Genomic DNA, 27,269 nt, shown 5'->3' with positions numbered 1-27,269 from the left:
GCGGCTGGCTGAGCGCATCCTGGAACACATGAAGCGCAACGCGGCGACGCACATGAAACCGGACTGATACTGAACCCAGAAAGCGGGACGTATCGTGCCTTTTTCCCTTTTTGACATGCTCTTGTCCGTGTGTTTTATTTCTCTTTGTTCTACGTTATTTCGAGGAAAGTGGACCTTTTTTTTTACTTTCCCCCGTCTGTCGCCAGCTTGATTTTAATTAAACCAAGGTAAGACAAGTTTATTAGCTTAATTTGGTGTCAACACAGTGCATATTCAGCTGTGAAATTAATTTAAAAAAAGTTTAAATCGGACCACAGCTCGTTATCACAGGCCATCAAGGCACAGAGCTTTCAGGACAGTAACTCAGTTAAGGTGTGCGCTCGTCCTATTCTCCATCCCGCTCTCTGTCCAGACAGTTTTATCCGCTTTGATGCACTGACGCTCCACACAGAGTACTATTTGTCCAGGACTGGTCAGTCATGCGCGTTTTTGTGCACAGTCAGCTCCCTCAAGTTTCCATCATGTGCTGAAATCGGACGTGCAAAGTTCCCGACAGAGGAGAACTATCAGAAGCAACAATCAGCCCTGGGTGGGGGGGCGTGTAAAGTGCAGCGACTGCTATACGCGCGCAATATACATTACTCCTCCGGCGCATGTCCGTATAGAAGTGAATCAATAAAATCATTGTTTGTGCGCCGACTGAGAGGCAGCTCATATCGGTTATTGGAGTCTGTGCGTAAAGCTGGCTGAGGGGAGTCTGGGGGCATGATGAAGTAGAAAATACTGAATTACTCATCTCACCGTTTCTTTTGATAAAACATGTTTCTCGACCTTGAGTGAGATTTGAATATATATATGCCATCTAAACAACCTCTGGTCTCTCTGACCCTAGCCGTTTCTATTATATTACACTTGTGCACAGTGAAGATCTAGGGGAAAAAAAACATGCATCTATGCTGTAATAGCAGTGGTTATTTTCTTAAATGCAGCAAAGAAAAAAATGACTGAAATATCAAACATAACCACACTGCAGTGTAAAATAAGGAAACTACGAGGTGAAATGGGAGTGGGATGAATATTGTAGAGGGCTCGTGAACCTGCACATTCTGGAATTTGCCTGCTGTCTCCCCTTCTTTGCAGATAAGTTTGACGTGCATTTGAAGCTTGCACTTTTATTCTTCAATTCTCAAAGGTGAACATCATCTTAGGCAGATCTGGAAAGTGTAAACCTAAAGCCCTGCTGTAGCTACTGTAAGCTGGCAATAATAGTTAGACTGAAGTAGCGTGATGACATCATGAGATAACAAAAAGCTTGCAGTTGTAAGATTTAGTCAATATAGGTTCTTTGCAGATGACGTCACACGTCGGCGTGCTCTCCAGATGGAGGGTAGGCAGCTGGAGGCAGGTTCAATACTGCAGCAATAATGCAGGTGGTTTGCGCTGTTTACGGCTGTTCTAACTGATCAAATTGGGGGGGAAACAAGGGCTTCTTTTACCGAAAATAGTTGTACACAAAGGTGAGAAGTTTAAAAAAGTCACAGAGAAACGGCGACAGACATGGTTCAAAAACCTCCGTCTATGGTTCAATGCTACTTTGGTTTCGAGGTCGTGGACCCAACCGCTCACAAAATAGTTGTAAGCATTTAGACTCTTGTACGCCTTCATTAGGCAAACCTTGTAGGAGGTCTGGAGCCTCCATCTGAATTTCGCACGTAATAACAGTCACGTGATTGCAAAAGTCTCTCAGGCCTGCAATTAAAATGATGCGAGTGATGTTTAACTAACGATGTTGTGATTAGTTTGAGTCCTTAAGTGTTTATTCTCCACAGGTAATTGGGTGTAATTCGAACAGCAAATTTCAATAACATAAAATGTCATACTGTATGTGTAATATTTTGCATTACATGGTTTCAGTGGACCATTACATTTTTTGCATATTAAGATAGCTAGGTCAACTACTGCGTACTATTTCTGCATCTTGCAATAATCTGACATATGACGATATGCTGATAAACGAGTCCAATGCAGCGCTCACACCGCATAAAACCTACCGGGGCTACATTACACCACTTCTCTCAGAACAATGAGAGCAAAACAGCATAAACTAACTGTTGAAACCAAATATTCTCTGGTCTATCTATTTTCTATCCGCATATCTGTTGCCGAGTCGACGGGGTGGCAGGCTTAGTAGAGTATTCCAGATGTCTCTCTTTCCAGCAACATTTCCAGCTCTTCCTGGGGAACCCTGAGGTGTTCCCAGGCCAGACCAGATATATAATCCCTTCAGTGTGTTCTGGGCCTACCCCGAGGCCTCTTACCAGGAGGGCATCCAGGGTGCATCCTGATCAGATGCCCAAAACCACCTCAGCTGGCCCCTTTTGATGCAAACCGCCCCAGTGCGCGCTGGAGGTCACGTTCCGCAGGAGCCAACAGAACCACATTATCTGAAAAAAGAGCCGAGACGCAATTCTGAGGTCCCAAAACCGGACACTCTCCTCCCCCCAGCTGCACCTTTAAATCCTGTCCATGAAAACCCCAAACAGGATTGGTGACAAGTGCTTGTTCTGCCCTCGTTACCAACAGTACCACCCATAGGACTTTCTAAGGAATACAGTCGTAAGCCTTCTTCAAGTCTACAAAACACATTTAGACTGGATGAGCAAACTCCAATGACCACTTTAACAGACCTGCAAGGTAAAGAGCTGGTCCACTGGTCCACCACCAGGATGAAAACGACATTGTTCCGCTTTGATGTGAGGATCAACAATCATTCCGAGCCTTCTTTTTCAGCACCCTGGAAAAAAAATTCCCCGGGGAGGCGGAGAGGTGGGATACCTCAATAAATGGAGCACAAGCTATGGTCCCCCTTGTTAAAAATGGGAAGCACCACCCTCGTCTGCGGTCTCCACAGACACTAGCCCCGACCACCCACGACACTGAAGCCAAGACAACCCAACAATGTCCAGAGCCTTCAGCATCTCAGGGCGAATCTCATCCACCCCCGGCGCCTTGCCTCTGAGGAGCTTTTTGACTACTGCAGCGACCTCTGTCGGGGATATGGATATGGGTGGGTCTTGTTTTCACACCGAACCTCTTTGGTTAACAGTAAGCACAAAGCAATTTACCAACCGGGAGGTTCATCAGTCAGTGACTCTGAGCCAAACTCCAGAAAATAGCTTGAGGCATTTCTGTTGGTCAGTCAGAACAGGTGACAGCGGTAATAAAGAAGAATTTTATAGAACAAACATTTGCAAAGCCCAAATATGTTTTCTATCTATTGCTCACAAGCATTGCCACAGAAGTGAGTGATACCGTAAAAATATCATATTTTTAAAGCAGGATCACGATCCATAATCTTATCACAACTCTTTTTCATGTTAGTTTTTAAGACTGTTTTGCAGGTAATTGGAACAAAAGTACAACGTTTTACAACATTTTCCTGAATATTTAGACCTACAAAGGAAACAAAACACTACTCCAAAATCCGTTCTCAAGTAAATATACATCCGTTGCTTTTCCAAATATTTATCAGTTAGTTTTCAGAATCCAAATGAACCCATAAATTAGATCCACATCTGGTCATCCGCTGGTCATCCTTTCTTTCATAACTTTCCTTGTGCACCTTTTGGCTTTACCTAAATATGACCTAATATGGTGAGACATGTGCAAGTTGTGCAGTTCTTGGCTCAACTCGATGTTATCTAGTATGATGACGCCATCATCATTTCTGGGAGCGGAGGATTACATGACGGTGGAGCCTTGAACTCCCGAAAGATGCGTGTTGTTTGCAAGTGTGGATGAGACATGAGGCCATAACATATGATGATACTGTATGCATGACATGCATTAATACTTCCATAGTTGTAGTCACATTACTGAAAGGAATTGTAGACTAAAGTACGAGGTTTTCTTAGATTTTTCTACACATAGGACAATTTGAATGCTTGACGGTGCATATTTTTGATGATCAATTATTGTCAAACATGTGAAAAGTTACCAGACCTCAAGATAACATTGTGAAATGAGGTGTTTTATCCCAAATAAACAGGCACATATCACCATGAAACTTCCCCAATTGGTTAATTACATTAAGTTTTTACAGAGGGGATATTGGAGGTCTATTAGTATCACTCCATAATTCAGAAAATACTATCAATAGCCGTGAAAAAAAAACCGTTGGCATTATTTTAGGAATGAAATGTTCTGTTAGTTAGTCTACGAATGATATACGAACAACGCCTCTGCAAAAACCTTCAGAATGTAGATCGGAATGAAAGTGGAGAGTTTGGAGCATGAAAGAGCTCCTGAATGACAAAGAAAACTCATTCACAGAAAACAGCCTTTAAAGGTACGTTTTGTTAATTACATACATTTTGAAGACACTACAGGTAAATAAAAAATAAATTAACTAATAGATATCACCATGAAACTTCCACAGTGGATTACTTACATGAAGACAATTATTTGTCTGTATTACAAGTTTTCTGAAATGATACATTTAAATATGCAAAGGAGGCATTATCTAATGGTAACTCTTGGGGAATTTAAGGGAAATCTACAGACGCAAATAGACAAAGTAGGAAAATAAACAGCTTAATGTGGTTTTTATATGTTTTCTTTCCTCTAGTCTGAAAGAAGACATTTTGTGGAACCCAAAATCAAAAAAAATAATAAATAATGTTTTTGCCTAAATTACCTAAAAGATTAATCAATTACCAAAATTGAATTCTATGTATCAACTTATGTCGATCAATTAATTGACTTTTCTGTTATTTGTTTAAGTCATGTCTTTCGCGTAAAGTTGACCTTTTTCTGACTTCTCAATTGGAAGGATTTGTTGTTTTATCGTATGTGATCATAAACTAAATATCTTTGGAGAAAACAAGAATTTGAAGTCGTCAACTAAGGGCAGATTAATCGGTGATGAAAATAATTTCCACAGTAAACATCAGGTTTTTGGTGACAAACCATCAGAACCAAAAGAACTTCCCTCAAATCTCACCACTTTGCATCGACATTCAACAATCAGCAGAAAGAAATTAAAAGAGAAGCTGCAGCAGAAAGACTACATGCACCACAAGCCCTTCTCTTTGTTTGAGGATCTGTCGTTTACTTCGGCATTGTTCTCTCTCTCTCCTTCCAGCTCACTCTTTTATTGTTACTGCTCTCTCTTCACCCGCACATATGCAGCAAGCGACTGAAGCCCCCTCTCTGAGGGTTGTTTAAAGTCATTTTGTGGAGTTTAGAAAATCACAATGCTAAGTAGAAGTAGCTGAGGGCGGCAGAGGGTAAGTAGAAACGCCAATAGCACTCCATCTTGAAACACAGTCACGTCTGAAATACACTGAATCGAATTGACGGTGGAGCAGACGGAGCAATGCTTCATCTTAATCGTTGCTCTTTTCTCAACTTCATCATTAAAGTTCAAAAGGTTGAATTCATTTCATGCCTCTTTTTAGCTGTCCTCTGAACTGTCACTTTTTTTTAAAAGACAGTTGACTTTCTACCCCCCCGAACACATTATTAAAGAACTTGTCAAATTGTCAGCGACCTTACCGGGTGCTTGAGCGCTTAACATATGCCGTCGACATGTTAATGTCCTGAGACATACGGTACGTTTACAGAAGACATGTGTGAGGAGGTGAAGCCGTGTCTGATCTGCATATAAGCTCTGGTGATACGATGAATCATGCACGCTCTTCATATAAATAGGCACAATGGGACTATGCCATACATGTACTGTGACTAGAATTAGCTGCACTACTGAATATTTTAATTCCAATATTGGCAATGGCAACATGTAATGTCAAAGGATTTACCCATGTTGAGTTATCTCCCAACTCTGCCGTTTTTCAACCAGCTGTTTTTCAGTGAAAATGCTCTGATAAAGCCACCGTACACTACCTGCCTCAAATTGACGAAGTTGGGAACTACCACGTAAATATGGAGGACAATATAACAGATAAAGAGAGTAGTTGGCGTAAACTAGAGCTGAAAGAAAGTGCGTGTTGGACTTTAAATTCATGTTGTTAAAGTAAAATGATTCACCACGAAGTCTTCTTTCACTTTTCAGGTTTAAAATGAACGAAGAACCTGAGAACAACTTGACTCAACTGTCTGACAACTGGACATTTTACAACTCCTCGCTGGAACCCGTCATACGCAGGAGCAACATCACCTATGTTGGATTTTACCTGCATCAGCCGTCCACAGCAGCCATCTTCATCGTGTCCTACATGCTGATCTTCCTCGTGTGCATGGTGGGAAATGGAGTGGTGTGTTTCATTGTGATGCGGAGCAAAAACATGCGGACTGTCACCAATTTGTTCATCTTAAACCTTGCTGTGAGCGACCTCCTGGTTGGGATTTTCTGCATGCCCACAACACTTCTGGACAACATAATTACAGGTGAGCAGCACAGTCATTTGAAACTTTCATTGTGGTGTTGTTGTGTCAAAACAAACAAGGACAGCCTCGCTGGCTGTGTTGTCGTCAGACAGGAAGTTGTTTCAACACTTTCCAAACTTAAATATATCAACAACTTTTCAATGGATGGCTGTGACATTTGGAAGAGGCATTCATGGTCTCCAGAGGATGGACCGTATAATCTAGTGTCATCAACAGGTCAACATTTCAAACATTTTTGACAAGTTGGGAGTTAGAATGAGTTGTGTTCCTATTTGGAACATGTTAGCACAACAGACTTGAAAGGCAACTTTGTCTAAGAACAGTTGAAGCTTACAAAGTACAACTGAGGTTCATGGTTGTTGAAGTAAATGTGAAAAAGTCAAGTTTTGACTGATGAAAGTCAAGCCAAGTTTGACGAAATAGAGCTGTGCCTGATGAGTCGAAGATATCCTAAAAATGGCTACTGTACGGAGAATAAACCATTTCATTTTCCACTGTTACCAACCTCATGTTCATCCACCTTTCCTCCATCCAACATTCAGCTTTTTGGTGTGTCACGAAGCATCACAGCTTCACAGGGCCGCTAGCCCTGTCAATCCTTTGATTAACCTCGTTCCCTAACCACCAATGTTATTGAATTCTCTGCAGGGCTGCCTTATTTTTTTCAGTTGAGACTTTAATTATTACAGACTACCAAGAGATACTTGGAGGCCATCCCATGCAACATGACCCTCGAGGATTGTCTTCTTATCAGCCTGAGGTGATCAAAAGTGACGAAGGCTCAGGGGAGTTGAAATAGTGATTTGTCGTGGAGGAGTCGGACAGACTCGGCTTTTTACACATTGTGCCGATTGGACTTGACAGTTTGCTCTTGATGACACAAATCCCACAGGGGCAATCGACGGTGGATTCTTCATATACTACAGGCTGTCGACAGATGCTGAAATGACTTCATCTTTTCAGTTTTAAAACAATAAAATAAAAGACATAATAATTCAGGAGGATCCAAGTTTCCTCTCAACTGACTAAAATACAGACCACCGCTTTTTCAGAGGACAATAGAGTTTTTGAAAGGAGCTTGATTTGGATCGTACTCAGTGTGAAAATACCAACAAAATAAAGCCTTCAAGCATGTCTCTGTTGTCACCATAAAGTGAATTAAATAATAGAAGAATTAGCGTTGATTACAGTGACTGTGGGTCAACTAAATTGCCTTATTCAGCTCCAGAGATTATTTTATAGTGGGTACTATGATAAAATAGCAAATACTACAAACAATAACAGACATATTGCCTCTTAACAAGAGCAGCCAGTCATCATTGTCTGAATCAGGAACACATCAGACCCTGACATTGAGTTTGGGTTAATCCAGCTGGCAGATTGCTTGGCGTGATTAAATCCCTGCTAAAATGACATAACTCAGAATCAAATCCTGAAATATCACGGACAGCTTGCAGCTACCAGAAGTAAACAAGAATGACAGCTTATTAGCTTTGCATTAGATAATCACATTTAAAATCAAGCAAAGTTTTATAAAAATCTCTTTGGCAGAGAGCAAGAAGACGCCAGTGAACAACATCCGCTCCAGTGCAAACAGGATCACGCTCTCCATTTTAGTTTTCACCTGCAAATAACTGGTGTCTTCTGAGGTGTGGAGTGAACTCACGCTATGATCCAGGAGTGTGGAAATGGAAACGGCTTCAGTGAAACCTTCAGTAGAGTTCCATCATGTTCGTTCATATCTGACTGGTTCAGAAACAGATTAGTGGGCGAGCGCTGAAATCTCCCCCTACTGAGCACAACATTAAATTCTCTGTGAATCGTGAGTGTATGCCAACCATTTAGGTTGCGGTTTATATACAGGTCTGTCCCCTGTCACTTCATCATTTTATGCTGTTAAGACACGTGTCGGAAATTGTCATAATTAGCATATGAATTCTTGAATTATGGCCAAAAATGTGTTTTGTGAGGTCACAGTGACCTTTAACCACCAAATTCTAGAAAGTTCAACATTAACTCATTTGTGCCACATTGAAGAAACTTCCTCTCGGCTTTCCTGAGATATCGTGTTCATGACAATGGAACGGACTTCAGGTCACAGTGACCTTTCACCATCAAAATCTTATCAGTCTTATCTCTGAGTCCAGTTGGATGTTTGTGCCATATTTGAAGCAATTCCCTCCAGGCGTTCTTGATATATTGCTTTCAAGAGAAAGGGACATTCAACCCGAAATCACAATGCCTTCGGCCACAGCCGATGCTGGCATGGAGGCATAACAGCATCAATAATGCATGCTTTACAATGTGTCCAGCAAGAGACCTTCAAAGAGATGCTTTTTTTGTGATTTTGAATTCTGTTGCACCATCTCAAGATTTATCAGATCAGGAATGAGTAGACATGAAATTCAGGGTATATTGTTTGGTAAAAAATGTGTCTGACATTCACAGAGTAAACTATTTAGAAATTCAGTCTTTTCTTCTGTTCCTGATGTCAGCACATAACCATAAAGTAATCATTTTGAGAGCCAGCAATGGGGCAAAACAAATCCTGCGGGTGGTGCTCGAGGGAAGGGCATGGGGTCATTAAAAACAAAAGGGATTATTCCCTTGGGGAGTATTTATATGCCAAGTAGATTTTTGCCGATTTGATAATGAGCTATTTTGTGTGCAAAGTTGACATTGAAGGAGAACTCACTGAGTATCTGACATGTAAATGTTCATCCCCTGGGGAGCATGAGAGTGCATATGAATTTCATGTAATCTGCCTTTTAGATTTGACATTTCCTTGACCTGGACGGATATATAGAGAGTTCAGCAAAAACATGAGCTTAGCCATGAGCGACAATGCAAATGTCACTGATTTCTGCTCTTTAGCTTTCAAGATTCTTTCTCCTCCCGAGACAAATGACAGTATGAGTTAGTGGTGAAACAAAACTGTCCCCCCTTTACTGCCAATCACTATTGGTCAATATTCACTAAAAATATGTGAACAGGAGATCGGGTTATAATGCACTCTAGTTGCCGATCCCTGATAATGTTACATTGTGAACAACAAATCTGTGTTGAAATAGTCAAAAATCCGAATCGGCTCAACGGCTGTTGGTAGCAAAACAAACCCCTAACCAAACCTTAACTACAGGGGTAGCAGACCAGAGAAGTGTTGTGTTGGTCAGGGGGTAATTTTGATTCTGTTGGTGATGTCAAAGGATCGTCTGTGGCCGATGCAACTGTTCGTCATGACTCGCATCAAAAGACTCGTCAGCTTAGGAACAAACAATCAGAAAAGCATCGATCTGGAGAGAAGTGTAAAAACGTTTCCTGAAGCAGTGGGATTTTGTAACAGCTCTGTAGGCTTCCTCAGGAAGACATCTGAAATATGTTTTTATTTGATTAGGGTTGATCTGACAACTATATTTTTGTGAACGCTGCATGCTGATAGCCAGTATTGTGCTGATTTTTGCTCCTCTACTCCATCTCTTCTTCACAAGGTTCAACAAAACAGACGCCAACAACGGAAATCATTTAGAATTGATTGTTTGTGTTTACAAGTTGCTTAAAATTGAGGTTGTACCTAACAGAACATTTTTTTAATGAGAATCAACAATAGGGGGAAACAAATACTTTGTGTAACCTGCAGCTCTGCCATCTTTGCTACTCTACACTTTTCTCTTGCAAAAGGGCACTGAAAGAAATAGTGTCTTCGGTCCGACACTACAAGATGCTTTCAATTGCTTCTTTGAGTGAAATGCACCTCCAATTTCTTTGACATCCAGCTCATTTTGAGTCTCATAAGGAATACGGTCATGTAATGCACAGCATGACAAGCATAGCCCACAGCCAACCAGAAGCACCCCCCCCCCCCTCTTTTTGAAAATATGTATTTGTTCTTGTTGGCTTACTTGGATGTTTGAGCTTCACTGTTTCTCTATTCCCACCTTAAATTACAGTCTAAGGTGTTGAGAACATATGAGATGATTTTGAGACATCCGGTATGAACAAGTGTAATGTTGAAACTTGAAAAACGAGCAACGACGGAAAGGACGACCTTCCTCGCACATAAAAAAACCCTCTTTTGCAGTGAAGGGAGAGACTGCCGGAAGCACAGCAGTCAGACTTGCACTTCTCAAATCTCAGCAGAGTGGTAGAGAGAAAGCGATGCCTGCGAGGGTCAAGTCAAGTCAAGCTTTGCAGAATGGCAAAGCAAAGAGCAGATCTCATCACATCTACTAATACTTCTAGCAGGTGGCTTTGTGATGACTCGGGCTGCAATTAATGGCTATTTTGGTTATCAATTAATCCGGCTATTATTACTTTGGCTAAATAGCGTTAGCTGAGTTTGTGTCCTTTCTGACGGACAATTGCACAGTTACAGGTCGATCCATCACAAAAGGAAGAGAAAACAGACGGAGGGTATTTCTGTCCGTTCCATTTAAAAAGAAAATAACCTGTAATACTGCGTTTAGCTTTGCCCTTTTCTCCGCTGTATCATTAGTCTCTCTGCCTGCACCATGTATTAAAGGAGGCGGCATCATTTCCTATAATTCATCCAACGAGCTACACAAGGCGCAGCCTCGGCTGGCTTACTGCCCCCACCTCAGCAGATGCTGCCACAGCGCTAGCTGTGCATCACAGCATAGATCCAACTAATCAATGACGGAATCCGCTGCCAGCTGTTTTTATAATCCATTTAATCGATTACTTGTTGCAGCCATCATGATGACAGCCCTGTCAAATGTCATTAACTGTCTGAGTGTACAGTCGAATACTGCACACCAGTCAGAGGCACATGTGTTGGTCCGAAATACATTTTCTAGACCTTTCAGTGCATTTCAAATAAGCATTTCCAAAGAAGGTGTCAAATATCCTCTGGACATGTTTATCAGTGATTCGAAAGCGTGTGTGCCTCTGTCCCTGTGTGTGTCTGTGGTCTATGTTGTTGATGAAAACCCAAGACGACAGATCACTTACTCGGAGCATTATGTGCGTCAGTACAGTATGTCTGACGGGCTGCAGCCTCTTGTTTGGCCTCCGAGGGCTTTGATAAAACTGGACAACTAGCAATCTGCCATTGTCTCTCAAAGAAAGCTTTCATCTACTGCAACATTCAGATGTTTACGCCGCATAATGCTTTAATGGATCATAATGGGGGCTTTGTCATTTGCATTAATGCTTACTGGCCCATTTGTCAACAACGTGAAAGAAACATCACATGAGATAAAACAAACAATGTCACCCAAACATGTTCCACATATCATCTCAACAACAATCAATTTGCTTTTAAGGCTAATGTGGACAATGGGACTGCATTATCACACTTGCATAACTTCTGGATAACAAATAACAAGGTTAAAGTTTCATTTATCCTCCTTGTGCAACACAGGGTTGCACAACGAAATGCAGTTGTATCCCCATTGTGCTACATAACAAATACACAAATTCCCTCATAACATCCTTTGAACACATCTTGATTCTCTGATTGTTTTCTACCTCACTCATACAGTTAACAACCACTGCTATGAGATCTGGGGTGCTTTGCATCCCCAGTGAACCTTTCTCATGAAAGTGTATGACAACTAAGCACGAGTGCGGGGTTAACGAAGCCAGAGGTGATGACAGATGACAGTCTGCAGTCTGTGATTATTTTGAGTCAGCCACAATGAGATGCTCTGTCAGCATCTCTGCTACCAGCCACCAGCAGTCTGATAAAGTGCCACTAAAAAAGGGATTGTTCCCCTGAAACCCTTACAGATATGGTATTATGGCCACCCTTTCAGCTCCTATGTACTCTGTTTTGTGGGTGTGAGTCTGTGTGATGCAGTCCGATCTACACAAACTGCTGTTATTGCCGTAAATCAGCTGAATGCATCTTCCCTGTCAACAGGATGGCCTTTCGGAAGCCTGGTCTGCAAAATGAGCGGCATGGTTCAAGGGATCTCCGTGTCAGCATCCGTCTTCACTCTGGTTGCTATTGCTGTTGACAGGTACTGTGGCTGTGTTTTACTACTACTGCTACATAGAACAGTTCATGTCCTCTAAACAGCGCCTTTCACACTTCAGTTGCACCTCAAAGCAAAAATGCTTGAGGTGCAAAAGACAACAGACAAAAAGCAGAAACCACTCGAGGAACACCGACCTCCACAAAGGCTGAACAATCCCTTTCAATTATGTGACGACATATTCTCAACACAAGGTTCACTCACTGCTTTTATCCCGGAGCTTTCATCTGTATCTCACAGCCTTCTTCAGCCAATGGAAGATATGCTCCAGAAAAAGAGACTCTCAAGAAAATCAAGTCTGAACAAATGCAAACGGAGGATTCAAATGCTTCCTCCTCACATTACTTTGTGGTTTGGTCTCGAATTACCCGAAGCACGGGTTTCTTCACTTTGTGTTAGCAAAGAGAACAACAATTCCCAAGTGTACTGACAGCAACGAGCTTGCAATGGGACAGAGCATTTTATTACTTTTCTGAAAATATATAATGTAATAATCATAATTCAAATATTCAATTTTCTAGCTTTTAATCTACGACAGACTCCATCTCTGCATCACAATACTGCTGTTTTTAAAGTCCCCTGTTCTTCGGCCTTTCACATTATTTTCCATCACCTATCGAGGACTGTACAGCTTCTTCATCTCTATCTGGCCGCTTGTCCTCTTCTGAAAGATCAAACTGCTGTTCATGACGATGACACCAGCTGGCTCTTAATCCTGCTTAATGATGTCATAAACCATGGGATGAGGCTCACATTGGGGAAAAGGCAAACTACACATCCAGTGGAGTTATAACCGCTCTGGAAGCTGGAGAAAATGAGAGGGCTGGTATTTCATCATCGCCCGGCTGTCAGACAACAGTGACGTCACTCTGACACGTTCGAAATCACCGGAGGGTGTTTGCGCCTCTGGGAATGACAGAGTTTGAAATGCTTTGACGGCCAAAAGTCAAAGTCACCTTACGTGTCTGTCAGCCGTATAAAGATGTAGGATAAGGGGCTCTCTTATCTGCCCTGTTGACCAGTGTATTCATGCACAGACACGCCAGACAATACTCTACATTATTCAAAATACTATGTTGGGATGACAGAGGCAAAACAACAACAATCCCTCCTTTCCTCTGTTCTCCAACATCAACACCATTCAGAGATCGATCTGTCTGCATGCGTCTCTTCTCAAACTGTCACAAGAGTCTCTCTCAGTGAGACCTCGAGTCAATCCACATATAGCGGGTGTTTTACCTCCGTGTCTAAACTTTTGAAAATCACACCCATGCAGCTACTTCACAGTAAAAGCCTCCAGCTCTGCCAATAATTACACATTTTTTACAATGCCATAGAGACTAAGCAGGGACAATATCTAATCATGTACATTTATTTGACCAGCTACAACATTAAAAGGCTTCTGGTACAATCAATTATTAAATTATAACCCTATCATATCTTGTAAAATGTAGTTTTTGAATATACAGTATACAGTTGTTTGACGGAGAGGTTTTCACAGCAACTTATAATATACAGTATATTAGAGTGGATTTATGACTTGCTTATTAGCTCCAAGCAGCTTATAATACATCATTAAAACTACTAATGCTAATACCAGTTATAATCAAATTATGTATTTCCTTATTCAAATGGTGTGTTTTTATGCAAATAAGCCCTATAGATGACAATAAGAAGGTAGAAGGATGACATTTAAAATTTGACGGGTTACACTGACTTCAGGTTGGTTGGACTTATTTTTTGTTAATATTTGTCTGGATCCTTAAATGCCAGAAAGGTTTACAAGTTGCTTAAAACTGAGGTTGTACCTAACAGAACATTTTTTAAATGAGAATCAACAATAAAATACTTTGTGTAACCTGCAGCTCTGCCTTCTTTGCTACTCTACACTTTTCTCTTGCAAAAGTGCACTGAAAGAAATAGAGAAATAGGCACCGTAGTCTCACCGAAGATGCTCTCAATTGCTTCTTTGAATGAAATGCACCTCCAATTTGTTTTGACATCCAGCTCAATTTGAGTCTCAAAAGGAATACGGTCATCTAACGCACAGCATGACAAGAATAGCCCACAGCCAACCAGAAGCACGCCCCCCCCCCCCTCCTCCTTTTGAATGTAAAATGGAGCTTAAATACCCTGAATGGGTTTAGCATTGACAGATAATATAATTGATTGCAATTTAAGCAACAGGAATGTTGATTTTTCTCAAAAGGAAACCAATTTTTGTTGTTCCGTCATGTTTTCTCTTTTGCATATTTGCTATTGCTCCTTAATTAAGCAAAAGTATTTGTTAACGATTACTCACTTAATCGATGGAATAGTCAATAGAATACTGGATTACTAAATTACTGAACCCCAAATAGATGCAGACTCATTTTCCTGTGTTTCTGCATGAGGAGAGTGTCTTCAGATTTGGTGAAGCAGCGTCAACTCCATCTTTACCGATACATATACGGTGAAGTATAAGTCAATAGGTAAGATGCCTCAGACAACGGCTGGTGAGAAAAGATGGCGAAGAAGAAGGGCCGAGCCCCTTTGTGAGGGCTTCTGCAGTAGCATTTCCAGAATAAAACAAAAGAAAGAAAAGAAGAAGAGGATTGGCCAGAGGGGCACTGATGTGGTGGGTCACACTTGTTCTCAGCTCCGCAAAGTGACAGAAATAAAGAAAGATGGGTCTGACTTCAAAAGGAAAGCCAAAAAGCATATTAGTCACCACAACAGCTGTCCCAGCTTATAGAGGAGGAGAGGTCACCTGGGGAAACGCTGCTGATCATGCAGATGGAAATACACACAGAGCACACCTCTATAAGCTGAGTCGTAAATATCCAAATGTACAGTAGACTTCTGTGGCAATTTAAACAACATTTCAAATTGATCTCAAGTATGAAACAGACTCAAAAGAATCCACACTAGTAGGTCGAGATTCACAGTATATTTCCTTTGAAAGAAATTGCTGAATTGATGAACAAATGATGATATGCAGCTGTAAAGCAGAGGCACAGATATAGACACAGCTCTACGGATGCAAAACACTGCAATTATTTGTGCATTAAGTTTCAAGGCGTTACATAACCTGACATTTGTTTGCGAGTGCTTGGTGTGGTGTGTGACTCACAATGACGGGGAGCCGGGTTAATTATGTCCCCGTTGTTCTGAAATTGATCTGCGGTACAAAAGGAAAAAGGGAATTAAGCACAAAGAGTGACGTCAATGTTCTTTAATGAACACTGACTGACTCTACCACACACATCCAGTCGGTCGTACAGTATTTCTAATTCTCTAAATCTATTTCTGCTTTTGTTTGATTGTTTTTATTACTAAATATTGAGATCTATTCCATGTGAATAGAGAATAGAGTTTTCCCTTCATGAATTACAGTAACTCTAATCATATATATTGCTGTGCCAGCTTAAGTCAATGTTCTTTGCTGTCACTCAAAGATATTTTTAAAAGCAAGTTAAATAAGCGCATCTTCCTGATCCAACCCTTTTTGTTTTTGCAGATTCAGGTGCATCGTCTACCCATTCAAGCAAAAGCTGACCATCTCCACGGCCTCCTTGATAATAGTCATTATCTGGGTTCTGGCCATATCCATCATGTGTCCCTCTGGCGTGATGCTACAAGTGACCAGGGAGCAAACCATCCGGGTGCTACTGGGCTACGACAACAAAACGAGCCCGTTCTATTGGTGCAGGGAGAACTGGCCCAACCAGGAGATGAGGAAGGTTTACACCACCGTCCTGTTTGCGAATATCTACCTTGCTCCCCTCTCGCTCATCGTGATCATGTACGCCCAGATTGGCATTACGCTTTACAAAACGGCGGTTCCGACGGGAGGGAAGCCGGGCCACGCAAACCGCCACTGCGTGTCAAAGAAAAAGCAACGGGTGATCAAGATGCTCCTAATAGTCGCCTTGCTTTTCATCCTTTCCTGGCTCCCTCTGTGGACCCTCATGATGTTGAGCGACTATGCTAGCCTGACCGAGCAGCAGTACCGAATCATCAACATTTACATCTACCCCTTTGCCCACTGGCTAGCTTTCTTCAACAGCAGCGTCAACCCCATCATCTACGGTTTCTTCAACGAGAATTTCCGCAGAGGATTTCAAGCCGTGTTCAAGTTCAGCCTGTGCACGGCGGACGGACAGCGGAGGAAGAACTACTCGCACCGCCTGCAGGGCAACTCCGTGCTGCCCGCCAACAACGCACAAACGACCCTGGAGCCCATTTCTGTCAACAGCCCGGATAAGAACCCTTCCAGGCGACTCAACCACATCCCCGAGCACGACTTGGTCATGGAGGACCTGGACAAGGCGTCTGGCAGCAGCGGGGGTGTGACTGCGGTGTCTATTTGAGGAACATGCAGAGACGCTCTTCTGAGTGATAAGCAAAGGTGTTCGCGTTCAAGAACATCGCCACTCATCATTCAAACGTAATTCCTCCACTGAGCTCAAGTAATGTCTCACCCGAGTAGGTTTTTCTGAAGTGGACGTTTAAGGGTAGCTGGTCCGAGGCAGTTTGAACACTGTAAAAAAAAGACAAAAGTGGATAAAAGGACATGTAAAGCATTTACTCCGTTTCACTGTCCTGCAGCAAACTACCTCGCAGCGTTTGCTCCTGAAACAAAACAGTTAAATTGCCAATTTGAAGAGAGAACACTCACTTTGCTCATGAACCTTTCCATATCACCTTTAAGCCACACATTGTGTGTTGCACATGTTGTGCCGTGTTCAAAGTGGCAGCAGGTTGTGCTGTCGGAATTGTAGATACTAACCAAGAGAAAACAGTGTCGTTGGAAAGTGCATCACTTGTCGATCGGGATGGGTTGATATGTGATAACAAGCTACCGTCCTGCTCTATCACACACGTTGTACGACCTGTATAAATGTATAAAGATGCATCAAACATGTATGTGCTAGGATGGCTGCAGAGCACATTTCAAAAGTCAAAGCATGAATAATTTATAATTAAACGTGCTTGTATATTGGCGCATTAGATGGATTTGCATTTGTGTATTATTCAATACTATTAAAGTACTTCTAGACCTTGAATAGGAAAATCTCTGTGGCCTGTGAAACTGCTGAACAAGCTTAAAACAAGGCTGCAAAGTCAAAGGGCTGTGGCATCACATTGAAAGACTTCAACACAGCGACAGAAGTTGAAGATATCTTTTAGGTTTCTGTGGCTATGGTCATACAGCACAATGTTTCTTTAGACAGCGGTATTATATTTCAGAGAACAGTACTCGACTGGTGGACTTCAGCACTCAATTCCCACCTACCTCTGGAATGTACACTTTAAACTTAAACTTTGGCAGTGTCAGGGAGGAACTAGTTATGTGCAGCCGCATTACGTGATTCAATTACAAAATAAATGTAATTGTAATCCATTACAGTTACTGAGAAAATTCAACAATATTTTCCTTTTTGAAATCAGAAAGGAGCTCCAACATTTCTGTACAGTGTAAAGTTTTTTTACTCAATGTGGAAATGCTCGACGTCAGACCTGAGCAAACATCAAGCTCTACTGCCCAGTTAAAAACATCTGTTAGAAAAGTAATCCGTTGTTATAAGTTACATTCCTTTCATGAAGTAATTGAAATAGTTGCATTACTTATTAAATTGTAACTAGTAATCTGTAACCTATCATACTTTAGAAACTAGCCTTCCCAACACGCTAATTCAATTAAAGTAAATTATTGTACACCTTTTTGAGGCTCCTTTTATTATTATTCTGTATTTTTACTATTGAATAGTTGAATTTTACTGGGCCATTTTATTAATTCTTTACAAACTAAACTAAAATGTGAGGCGATGAACCCACTCTTTGCGTATGAAAGAGCTCAGATTATCAGTCCTTCTGAAGAGTGTGCCTGTGGTTTCCTCTCTTTGTTGAGGGATGAAACAGCATCTGGCTGGTAGGTTTTCACACAGATTTCTCATTAGCACTCACTAACTACTGGCTTTGACAGCATGCCAATGGACCAATGCTCATTATACTGATTAGGATGTTAATTATACTTTGGTGGGACGTTGGAGACCACCGGTAGCCCCTCTGCCAGTAGCACTGCTGCTGCTGGTGATTCGGAAAATTCGGGCCACATGTCTCAGGTTCCGTTGACAAAGAAAATGCCTTTGAACAAACGCTCTTTTTCTCTGAAATTTTTTCAGTAAATTTAAAATAAAATTTAGTTCAACTGAAGAAATATGCAGAATCAAGAGTTACATTTGTGAGTCGACTTACAACAAACCTGTAAGGCTGCGCCAATCTCATCCACCCTTTTGTGGCCATTTTTCCGTCGATTGCGTCTCCAGTCTGGGAAAACAGACATCAATTAGTACGACAGACCTATTTGAAACGCCCGAACGACACTTTACTTAAGAAGCTGTTACTTGACACAGAAACGCCCGAATGAGCCTTTAATTATGAAGCCGTTACTTGACACAGAAATGGAAAGAGACAATTCTGCAGCGGATGCACACATTGACACCGTTATATTTGATCGTTTTTAAATTGGACATGAAAACCCTTTTTGTACAGCGGAGAGAAGAAAAGGATTTATTACGATTGTATGCACGCCATCTACTTAAACAAATCATCCAGGCTTTTATTCTGAAATCTGCTCTGTAAACATGTACATAGAAAGGTGTAATGATGCTGAATTTATTTATTCATGATTATCTCATGAGCCCATTACGAATGTGCCATGTTAATCTCAGATGAAGTGTTTTGCTGTTATTTTATTTTTATCTCTATGAACAGTCTTGTACAGTAAATGGGCAAAAAAACCCAGTGAGCCTGAAAACATATATCGTCTGCTGTAAGTATGTTACTGAGTCTTAGATTACAAGTGATACTGTGAATCTGTGTGAACTGACTATTCTGACAATTGAACAACCTTGGTTTCAAAGGTGTTTTACGAACTTTAAATCTCTACTGTTGGTGGCGTCTGTTTTTAAAGGGGCCCATTATAGCCGAGATGTAAAAAACTGTAAAAGAAAAACAGACAAACTCATAAAAGACTGAAGGTTACAAAAAAGCTAGAAGTGACATGGTACTCTCTGGCGGCCATATTGGAGGTCCTGAGCTCTTCTAGCTGTACAATGGCAGTCCAGCGATCCGGCCCTCGTCATCAGAACCTTTAAACACAGGTTCTGATGAATACACTTAAACCCAATTAGAGGAAACAAATCAGCTGTTCAGAGCAGAAGCAACATGATGTTTTTTAGTGGAAATCTGCTACATGAGCAGGAAAGAGCCTCAGGAAGCTTCACTTCATCTGGAGTACGGGAGTAGAAACTCAGATGAACTGATTGTGGTGGGAGACATTTGAATTACATTTTGTTGGATTCTTCTAATTCATTGTGGGATTACCAGCGTACCAGAGTCTTAAATCAGTGCCAATTTAGATAGAAAATCCCTCACGTGTTGACAGTATAGTGTGATAATGATGCACATTTTACTGACAATGTGAGCATTTCATTTCTACTATTGCATCTGCAAAACCCTGCACATAAATGATAGACATATATATGCTTCACTTCACTGTACACTTGAAACGTTTCAGAAGAACATCTCTTCTTGATGAGCCACATTCTGCTGACATTCTTCACGTTTTACAAGCTGAGGCTCGTGTAGATGTGCTGATAACTCTCGGCTGTACTTGATTAGTACCATCTTAGCTGCTTCTACATTTCTCTGTGATCGATTATTATAAATGTCGACAAAGCCGATCTCACAGCACAGCTGGCGTCATAAAGATCTGTTTTTGTTTGGCTATTATAAAATAATGATTTTATCTGCAGCTCAGCAGCTTGATGACTGCTGGTCAACATAGACCATTTATAGACTCCTTCCATTATCTGACAACAGAAAAAAATATGCAAATGAAAACAACTATATGGTGAATATGACTGCATTAAAACACAGTGTAAGAGGGAACTCACTCCCTCGCTTTTCTCCATCTGTGTCTCGAACTACAAACACGAGGAACAAACTGTACTGTGCATGTGAGAAGACAAAGTCAGAAACTACTTAAATGTATTCTTAATAATTCATTTTAAGTCAATTGCCAGTAAATACGAGCATTTCTATACGTTCACAAGTGAATGTAAGGCTGTGACGGAGCCGATGAAGCCGGATGCTGCGCACGTTGGCCGTTAGTCTGCTTGTTTGAGGTGTGAAAGGTCAGAAGTAAAGCCTTACCAGAAGAGTTGAGCTGTTTGTGCAGCTGAGAGTGGTTCTACACCGAAATAACTGCGATTGCAGCCAAGTATAACGCAGCAGGACTTTGAGTTCGCTGGTGGAGGCTTTTTTCCCCCCACCGAAGGGCTGCAGGCCTCAGACAGTTTAGCTCCTGTGTGACATGACACTTGCTGAGGTAAAATGCCGTCACATGAAACTCATCGGAGGCTCACGAGTTGCGTTATGAATTGCCGGACCAAGTTAGTCTCAATGCTTAGAAATATTTGTGCATTTGAAAAAAACGCCACAGGGATCACGAAACAAGACATTACGACATGGGACCTCCAAGGTGGCACCAGACATGGTTGCTAAGAGTTTTCTAACAGTCCTTTAGTCTCTATATTGTACTCGCACCGTTGTTCTTTGTGCTCATCATAACTCATTCTGCCGCTTTTTGTTTTGTTACTGCATCCAGCATCCAGCAGCGAGACATTGACCTCCCCAGTGAAAAGGCTTCATGTCTCCTATTCAGGTTTGGCTTTTTGATGTGTGAACACGCGCCGCAAGGAGCCCCCCCTTTGTGACGCCGATTTGACCCCCTTTTTGAAGAGCCAATTCACATTTCCTCACTGAATAGCGCTGCTGACTTGGGGTCAGTGTTATATGGAAACGCTGAGTGCATCTGTGAGTGTTGTGACGTCTACTGCAAAGCATCGAGGCCCACAGGTCACGGCTGGGATGCAATAGCATGTAATTGAGTCTGAATTCTTTCTGAATCCACTGAATGTAGTTTGGATTAGCATCATGACATTTTAAGCAGTTTAGCTTGAGCAATCTGTGTATTTTACCAGCTCAGAAACAGGATCCCAAGTGGGACCACCAATCAGAAATCCAACTTCTTTTATAAGCCTCATTAAGGAATGAGCAACAGCGTAAAAAACCCCAGTAGATCATGTTGGTTTGTTCCCCTTTTAGCCCCACAGCTATGTCTGGGTAATATTAGATATCGATACAAATATCCCCAATACTTGGGGGGTTTGATCGTGTCATGTTGACATTTGTGGAAATGTCAACATGTTGTCACCCTTTTATTCCACTTTTAACAATATGTGCCAGAACTGCTTAATGCAATTAACTTTGCCAATACAGAAATATAGTCTTAAGTTTACTGATTTAGATCATCTGATAAAATGATCAAGATTAAGATCAATCATTAGTTGCCAACACCTTTTGAGACTTAAGGCCTCCTATGGTATTGAGGTTCAACACCCAGCTCTACTCACAGCTTCTAATTCAACATTTCATACTATACAGTAAAACAAAGATACAAACACATTTCTGTTGGTTTGTTTTCAGTCTGCAGCTGTTTTGAGTAACTATTTGCATTCATTCCTGCCAGAGATGTCAGGTGTGTCCACAATCATTCAACAACACCTCTGGACTCTTGTTGGCATTCAAAGCATTGCTCGTGAGTGATTTGGCACAAACAAGATGTTAAATGTGACACTCCAGTAATATTGAATGTAATGAATTTGTACTTTTTGGTGCCTGTGGTGAAAAAAACCTCTCTCTGCTTCAATTTTTTTTATTTTTTTCAACCAAGTATGGACTGATTACTGTGAACTTCCTTTTGGGGATCTAGAGACTCTTGGTACCTCTGTGTAGTCTGCATGCGTATATCTTGTGTACTAGCATGTGGGGTTTTTGTGTCTGCAACTACACGTTCTTAAATAATGTTCAATGGAAATTTTAAAGATTTATTTGTTGGGACACAAAGGCTGATTGCTGTTGAAACAGGAAGGAAGATCGAAGGTTGCTTTTATAGAAGGAAAGGTAGTAAATGGTGTCCTATTTAATTGTGAAGGGCTATTCATCACGTTTTATATTACCTCTGATTGTCTGCAAAAGAATATATAACTGCAAGGTTCATAATCAAGGTTCTGAGTATGAAAAAAGGCTTGTGAATGCCACTGCCATAACTTCATTTTCACATAATCTGATGTCATTTGCTTTATTTGAATGGGATTGAGAATTGAACTCGACGATGTAGCTGCTGTGCCTCTGGTAAAAAGCAAACTCCCATAATGAAAGATAAATATCAACCAGATTTTGCCCCAAATCTCTAACACACTGAGGAATACAAAGTTGGCCGACTGACAACATTTAGATACGTGGACGACAACATTATATTTACCCGATAGAGGCCATGAAATGAATATGAAATCAAATAATGAAAGCATTCCCCTATCGCATTTCTGATTAGGTTTATCTTACGAACATGGCAACGTAACCGCTTGACAACATATGCTCTGCCTTAGTGTTGTTCAGATACAAGTGAGACAATGAAATATGACCCAGGAGGTCCAGTTAGAGTGGCAGATTAATGCGATTAAAGGCTGGAAATGAGCCCAGACACCGCACAACTGTTACCCACAGACAGCATTCTACAACTGTGGAAATGAATCACGGCTGCGACTGACTTAACTTTGTCATGACGATCGGGAGGCAAGCCGTGTTTAATGAACCGGCTCCACACAAAGGAGTGAGATGGGTGTGAAGTTTTCCTGCAGATCTGATCTAAACGTGGCCTTACAGTGGTTGCTCACGCAAAACTCGTACGTGATGAAAACTAACATGAGCATAACATGTAGAATTGTAGAGGGGCCATTACGTAAGCAATAAGCAATGAGACGTTCTGATTCATGGGAAAACAACAACGTGACACAGCTGAGGCATTTCCTCCACCAGGTCTGTGTTCATATATCAGAACAGCTCAGAGTGGAGTATCACTCTTATGCTGTGGCCATACACCCAAGTGTTTAAAATTGGTTTAATGTTAGGTGTTGGTTGGGTTTCTGCAGTGAAATACATCTTGCACACTGAATTAGACCAGTAGCTAAACTGTGAACCAGTATTATGACACAACTAATCAGTAATACATATTATATTATATTTTCTCTTCTAGTAACCACGCCTGTTAATCAGGCGCCTCCTGATTAACATTTCATTAAACTGGAATGTTGATTGTATAATTATACAAGCAGCACAAGTAAAACAGCTTGATAAAAAAAAGTTTATATTCAGAATGAAAACTCATCAAAACTCATGTAGATGTCAGTGAACGAGTCACCCTGGCTATTTGGAACCAAGATAAAATAAATCGTCTTTGACAACCCATTTATTAACGTAATAGAATTAATTTATTTTAATTCTGAATATAATATAATTAATACAATTCAGAAATCAAGCTATCTTGCGGAAGACTAGCTTAATAAATGTATTTATTTATGACAAATTATTTTGACTACGTAGCAACCACTAAACTTACTCGCTCAGATAATTTGACTGACTAGATCAATATCTGTGCGTTGAATTCATCCTGGCATGGCACTTTCATCCTGTTTTTTTCTTCCAATATCTGTGAAACAGCGACATCATATAAGTCATACCGTTTGAATACAGGGAAATTCTTAAGATAACTAGTTATTTTGACTATGATAAAAGATTTGTCATTTATCTCCAGGGCAACAAGGGTAACAACAAGGCTGCGTCTGAAATCGTTCACCATATACATGTTTACCATTTTATACAGTAGTGGTGTGACAGTTCGTAAACCATCAAGTGTACTCAAACTATTTGAGACCAATGGATGTCTTTTAGCAGAGCCATGACCAGAATAATGTTCTATATTGTCTTAATGTATAAAGCTACCAACCAGCACACAACACAGCCTGTATTGGGAGCGATTTCAGACACGATCTTTCTATTCGTTGAGTTCTTTTCTGTCTCCTTCTCGGTCTACCTGACCCGCTGTATGCTTGCCTTCTGTCTTTCTGTGTTCTACATACACCCAGTGACCAGAAAAAGAACCCCGTTTAGTACCACCTCAAACCACTTTTTACTTGAATGTTGCTTAAACCTCTCCTCAAAGAGGAATCGGCCCAAACGAGAGGTGGAGTAGTCGTGTTACCAAGTGTTCGTGCACACACTGTTGTCACATTGCAGAAGAGCACATTGCTATGTGTGACAACTACGTTCAAGTCGATATCTGTAAGCGGTGTAGCATTTAAGTATCATGCTAGCTAGGTAGCTCTGGAGAAGGACAAGCTTGTTACCAACTAGTTAGCCAGCTATCCGTCTGCAGAGCGTCGTCAGCTATCTTCCCAGCGAGCTACGACAACATTTTACGGCCCCACTGTTGTGATTGCCCCGATAACAACAATTGCCATTGTCTTTTGTACTAGTCAAACTACCACGATAATTGTCCCGTCAATGCCATCGTACTATTTTTATCTGTTTTTTTATATTTATGTTCTGAAGGCCAACCACGCAAGCTCCTCAGACAGGCAATAAAGGCTTTAGTCATTCCTTAGTTCATTCCTTAGGGAAACATAATGTCCATGAGCGGATGAACCTGGAATGTCCTGATAAACTGAGCGCTGGCAGGAAGGTTTTGTCTTCAATGGTTTGGCTTCAAATGGCAACTAAATTTAAAGACAACTTAATCAAAACGCGACAAGACTACTTTGCTGTGATTAGGCAACAAAACGAATTGGTCACGTTAAGACAACTAAAGTAAAAAAACATCCACGACCCTAACCTCCCTCATTTGAAACTTATTTGTGATTCGTGAAAAGCAAACGCAGTTCTAATGCAAAAAAACCAAACATTTCCCTTGAAAGGTAATTCTACAATGCAGTTGTGTTATACAGGAATGTAATTTATAGCAGATGGGGCTGTAAAGGACCCAGGGCTCACCAGTTGACAGCCCGATGTCTCCAACATTCATCTATCAATGGCTGCCCCCCTCTGCAGTCTGGACTAGTAATCTCTTCACATGTTACATAACAGAAAATTAATGAACGGCCTTTTGCAGGGACAGGGATTCCATTTCGCTGGTCACTGAGTGTATATTTACTGTTTTTTATTGTTTTGATAACGTGTAAAGAGTATTGAATCAATGGACAAAACAATATTTGTGGTTGTGTTTATGCTTTTCAAAATTGTGTCATTTCTGTATTGCCTTTGTATCAAGAGATATTTCAATGTGCCCAAAATGTGAGCGGGTGCGTCTGTGCAAAATGTCCAAATGGTCATTAATAAAGATATTGGTCTTAACTCGTTGACAATAAAGTGTCAAAATATCTCTCCGGCACAGTTGTTGATTAAGTGTAAACAGAAAAAGAACAATCCAAAGATTCCCCGGCAGAGAGCCTCCATGGAGTGGCTGGAACCTATAAAGTGGCTCCTTTAACTCCTGTGATTCAGTGGACATTGATCTCTGCTGCCCACAGTGGTTACATTTGAAACCACTAAGTCACTATATTAGCATAAGTGAACATATTAAGGTATGCTCTCTTTTTTCTTTCTCACCAAAAGACCAAATATCGCATTAGACAGAGACAAAAACTGTGAGTGGCTGGTATGAAATATTACTTTCTAACATTAGATATCTTTAAGTTATTTGCACTTTCCTTTAGTTTTTAGTAGTGAAGAACATTCAGAGGCCATACCGCAATTATGCTTAATTTGTCAGTAAACAATCAAAACATGCTTGTATTAAGTATTATTATTTAATTCTCTGTTATAAGAATGTAGTTGCTAAGTTTTACTGCTGTTGGACAAACAGGCAGTAATGTTATGTTAAGTTTGATCATCGACATGTTCAGCTGCTGGTTATCAACATGGGAAATGTCGACACAGATCACAGCTGATCCCTGGGAAGCTGTGGCTGATTTATAAAAACGAGTATAGTTTAAAATACTGTATGTTAAGTGTCCAGATGGATCGTTTAGAGAAGGAGAGGAGGAAGTGAAGAGGCTTCATTGTATCAAGGATTCAGGCAAAGTGAGGCAGCTGATGCAGATGTAAAATACAGCCGGTGCACACAGACAACGGAAGACCCTCCAGGAAAAAGATGTAATCTGAACTGAATAATCTTGAGTCATGTTCTGGTTCTTTTTCAAAGTATACTTGTTTTAGTTTCAATGCTACTTTCCCAATTCTTATCCGCAGGGCACAGATTCGTGCCGCTAAAGGTTGACGTAATGCCAGTTAAAACAGTCTCATGGAAGGATGAGGGTCGCTGCATTGCAAAGCAGCAATTTATTTTCCATCATTTCAAATGAAATCAAAAGGTAGTTTTTTTTCTCAAAGGCATTTCCTGGGGCAACATTTTTTCTTCTGTAGTAAAGACTGTTTTCAACACAGACGGACAGAATTTTGCAAAAGTAGCAGAGTTTCATTGTCACCAACGTTTTAGCATAATGCCATTAAAGTCAAATTGAACAGACTTAATAAGCCGAATAATATGACAACGTTACAAGGTTTGTTTTGTTGTCATTCTACAACACAGGACGTGACCATTGCAAAATGAAAAACAAACAGAAACTAGACTGGATTAAAAAACAACAGGCTGCCTGATGTGTGAAAGAATCTGACTACCTGGGTCACAGGCTGTTGAAGTGCAGCCAAAGATAATTCTGTTGATAGAGAGACCCAAAGCCAGGAGATTGAATGAGGACTGCTTCTTCATGAATTCAGGTATAAAAAAAAAAAAAGACAGATGCTCTTTAGATCCAAGGACATATACTGAGGCCAAAAAAGAGGAGTTGTTAGACTTGTTATTCGCTATTTTATCAACAAGACATAACCAACAAAAATACCAAAGCACACTTCACAAAC

The 27,269-nt window shown here is 40.9% G+C and overlaps 1 protein-coding gene across 1 annotated transcript; it reads left to right on the top strand.

Annotated features, from left to right (window-relative positions):
* Positions 1-25,703, top strand: npffr2a (neuropeptide FF receptor 2a). Its single transcript, XM_031870585.1, has 4 exons — positions 1-227; positions 6,074-6,408; positions 12,290-12,389; positions 15,904-25,703. Exons 2-4 carry the CDS (start codon positions 6,081-6,083, stop codon positions 16,754-16,756), a joined length of 1,281 nt encoding a protein of 426 aa, XP_031726445.1. The 5' UTR covers positions 1-227; positions 6,074-6,080; the 3' UTR covers positions 16,757-25,703.
* The last annotated feature ends 1,566 nt before the right edge of the window (positions 25,704-27,269 follow it).

Source organism: Anarrhichthys ocellatus, unplaced genomic scaffold, assembly GCF_004355925.1.
Source record: "Anarrhichthys ocellatus isolate YVR2014 unplaced genomic scaffold, GSC_Weel_1.0 scaffold53, whole genome shotgun sequence".
NCBI classification, from domain to species: domain Eukaryota; kingdom Metazoa; phylum Chordata; class Actinopteri; order Perciformes; family Anarhichadidae; genus Anarrhichthys; species Anarrhichthys ocellatus.
The sequence above is the reverse complement of the archived record's forward strand: the minus strand, read 5'-3'. Positions and strand labels throughout refer to the sequence as shown.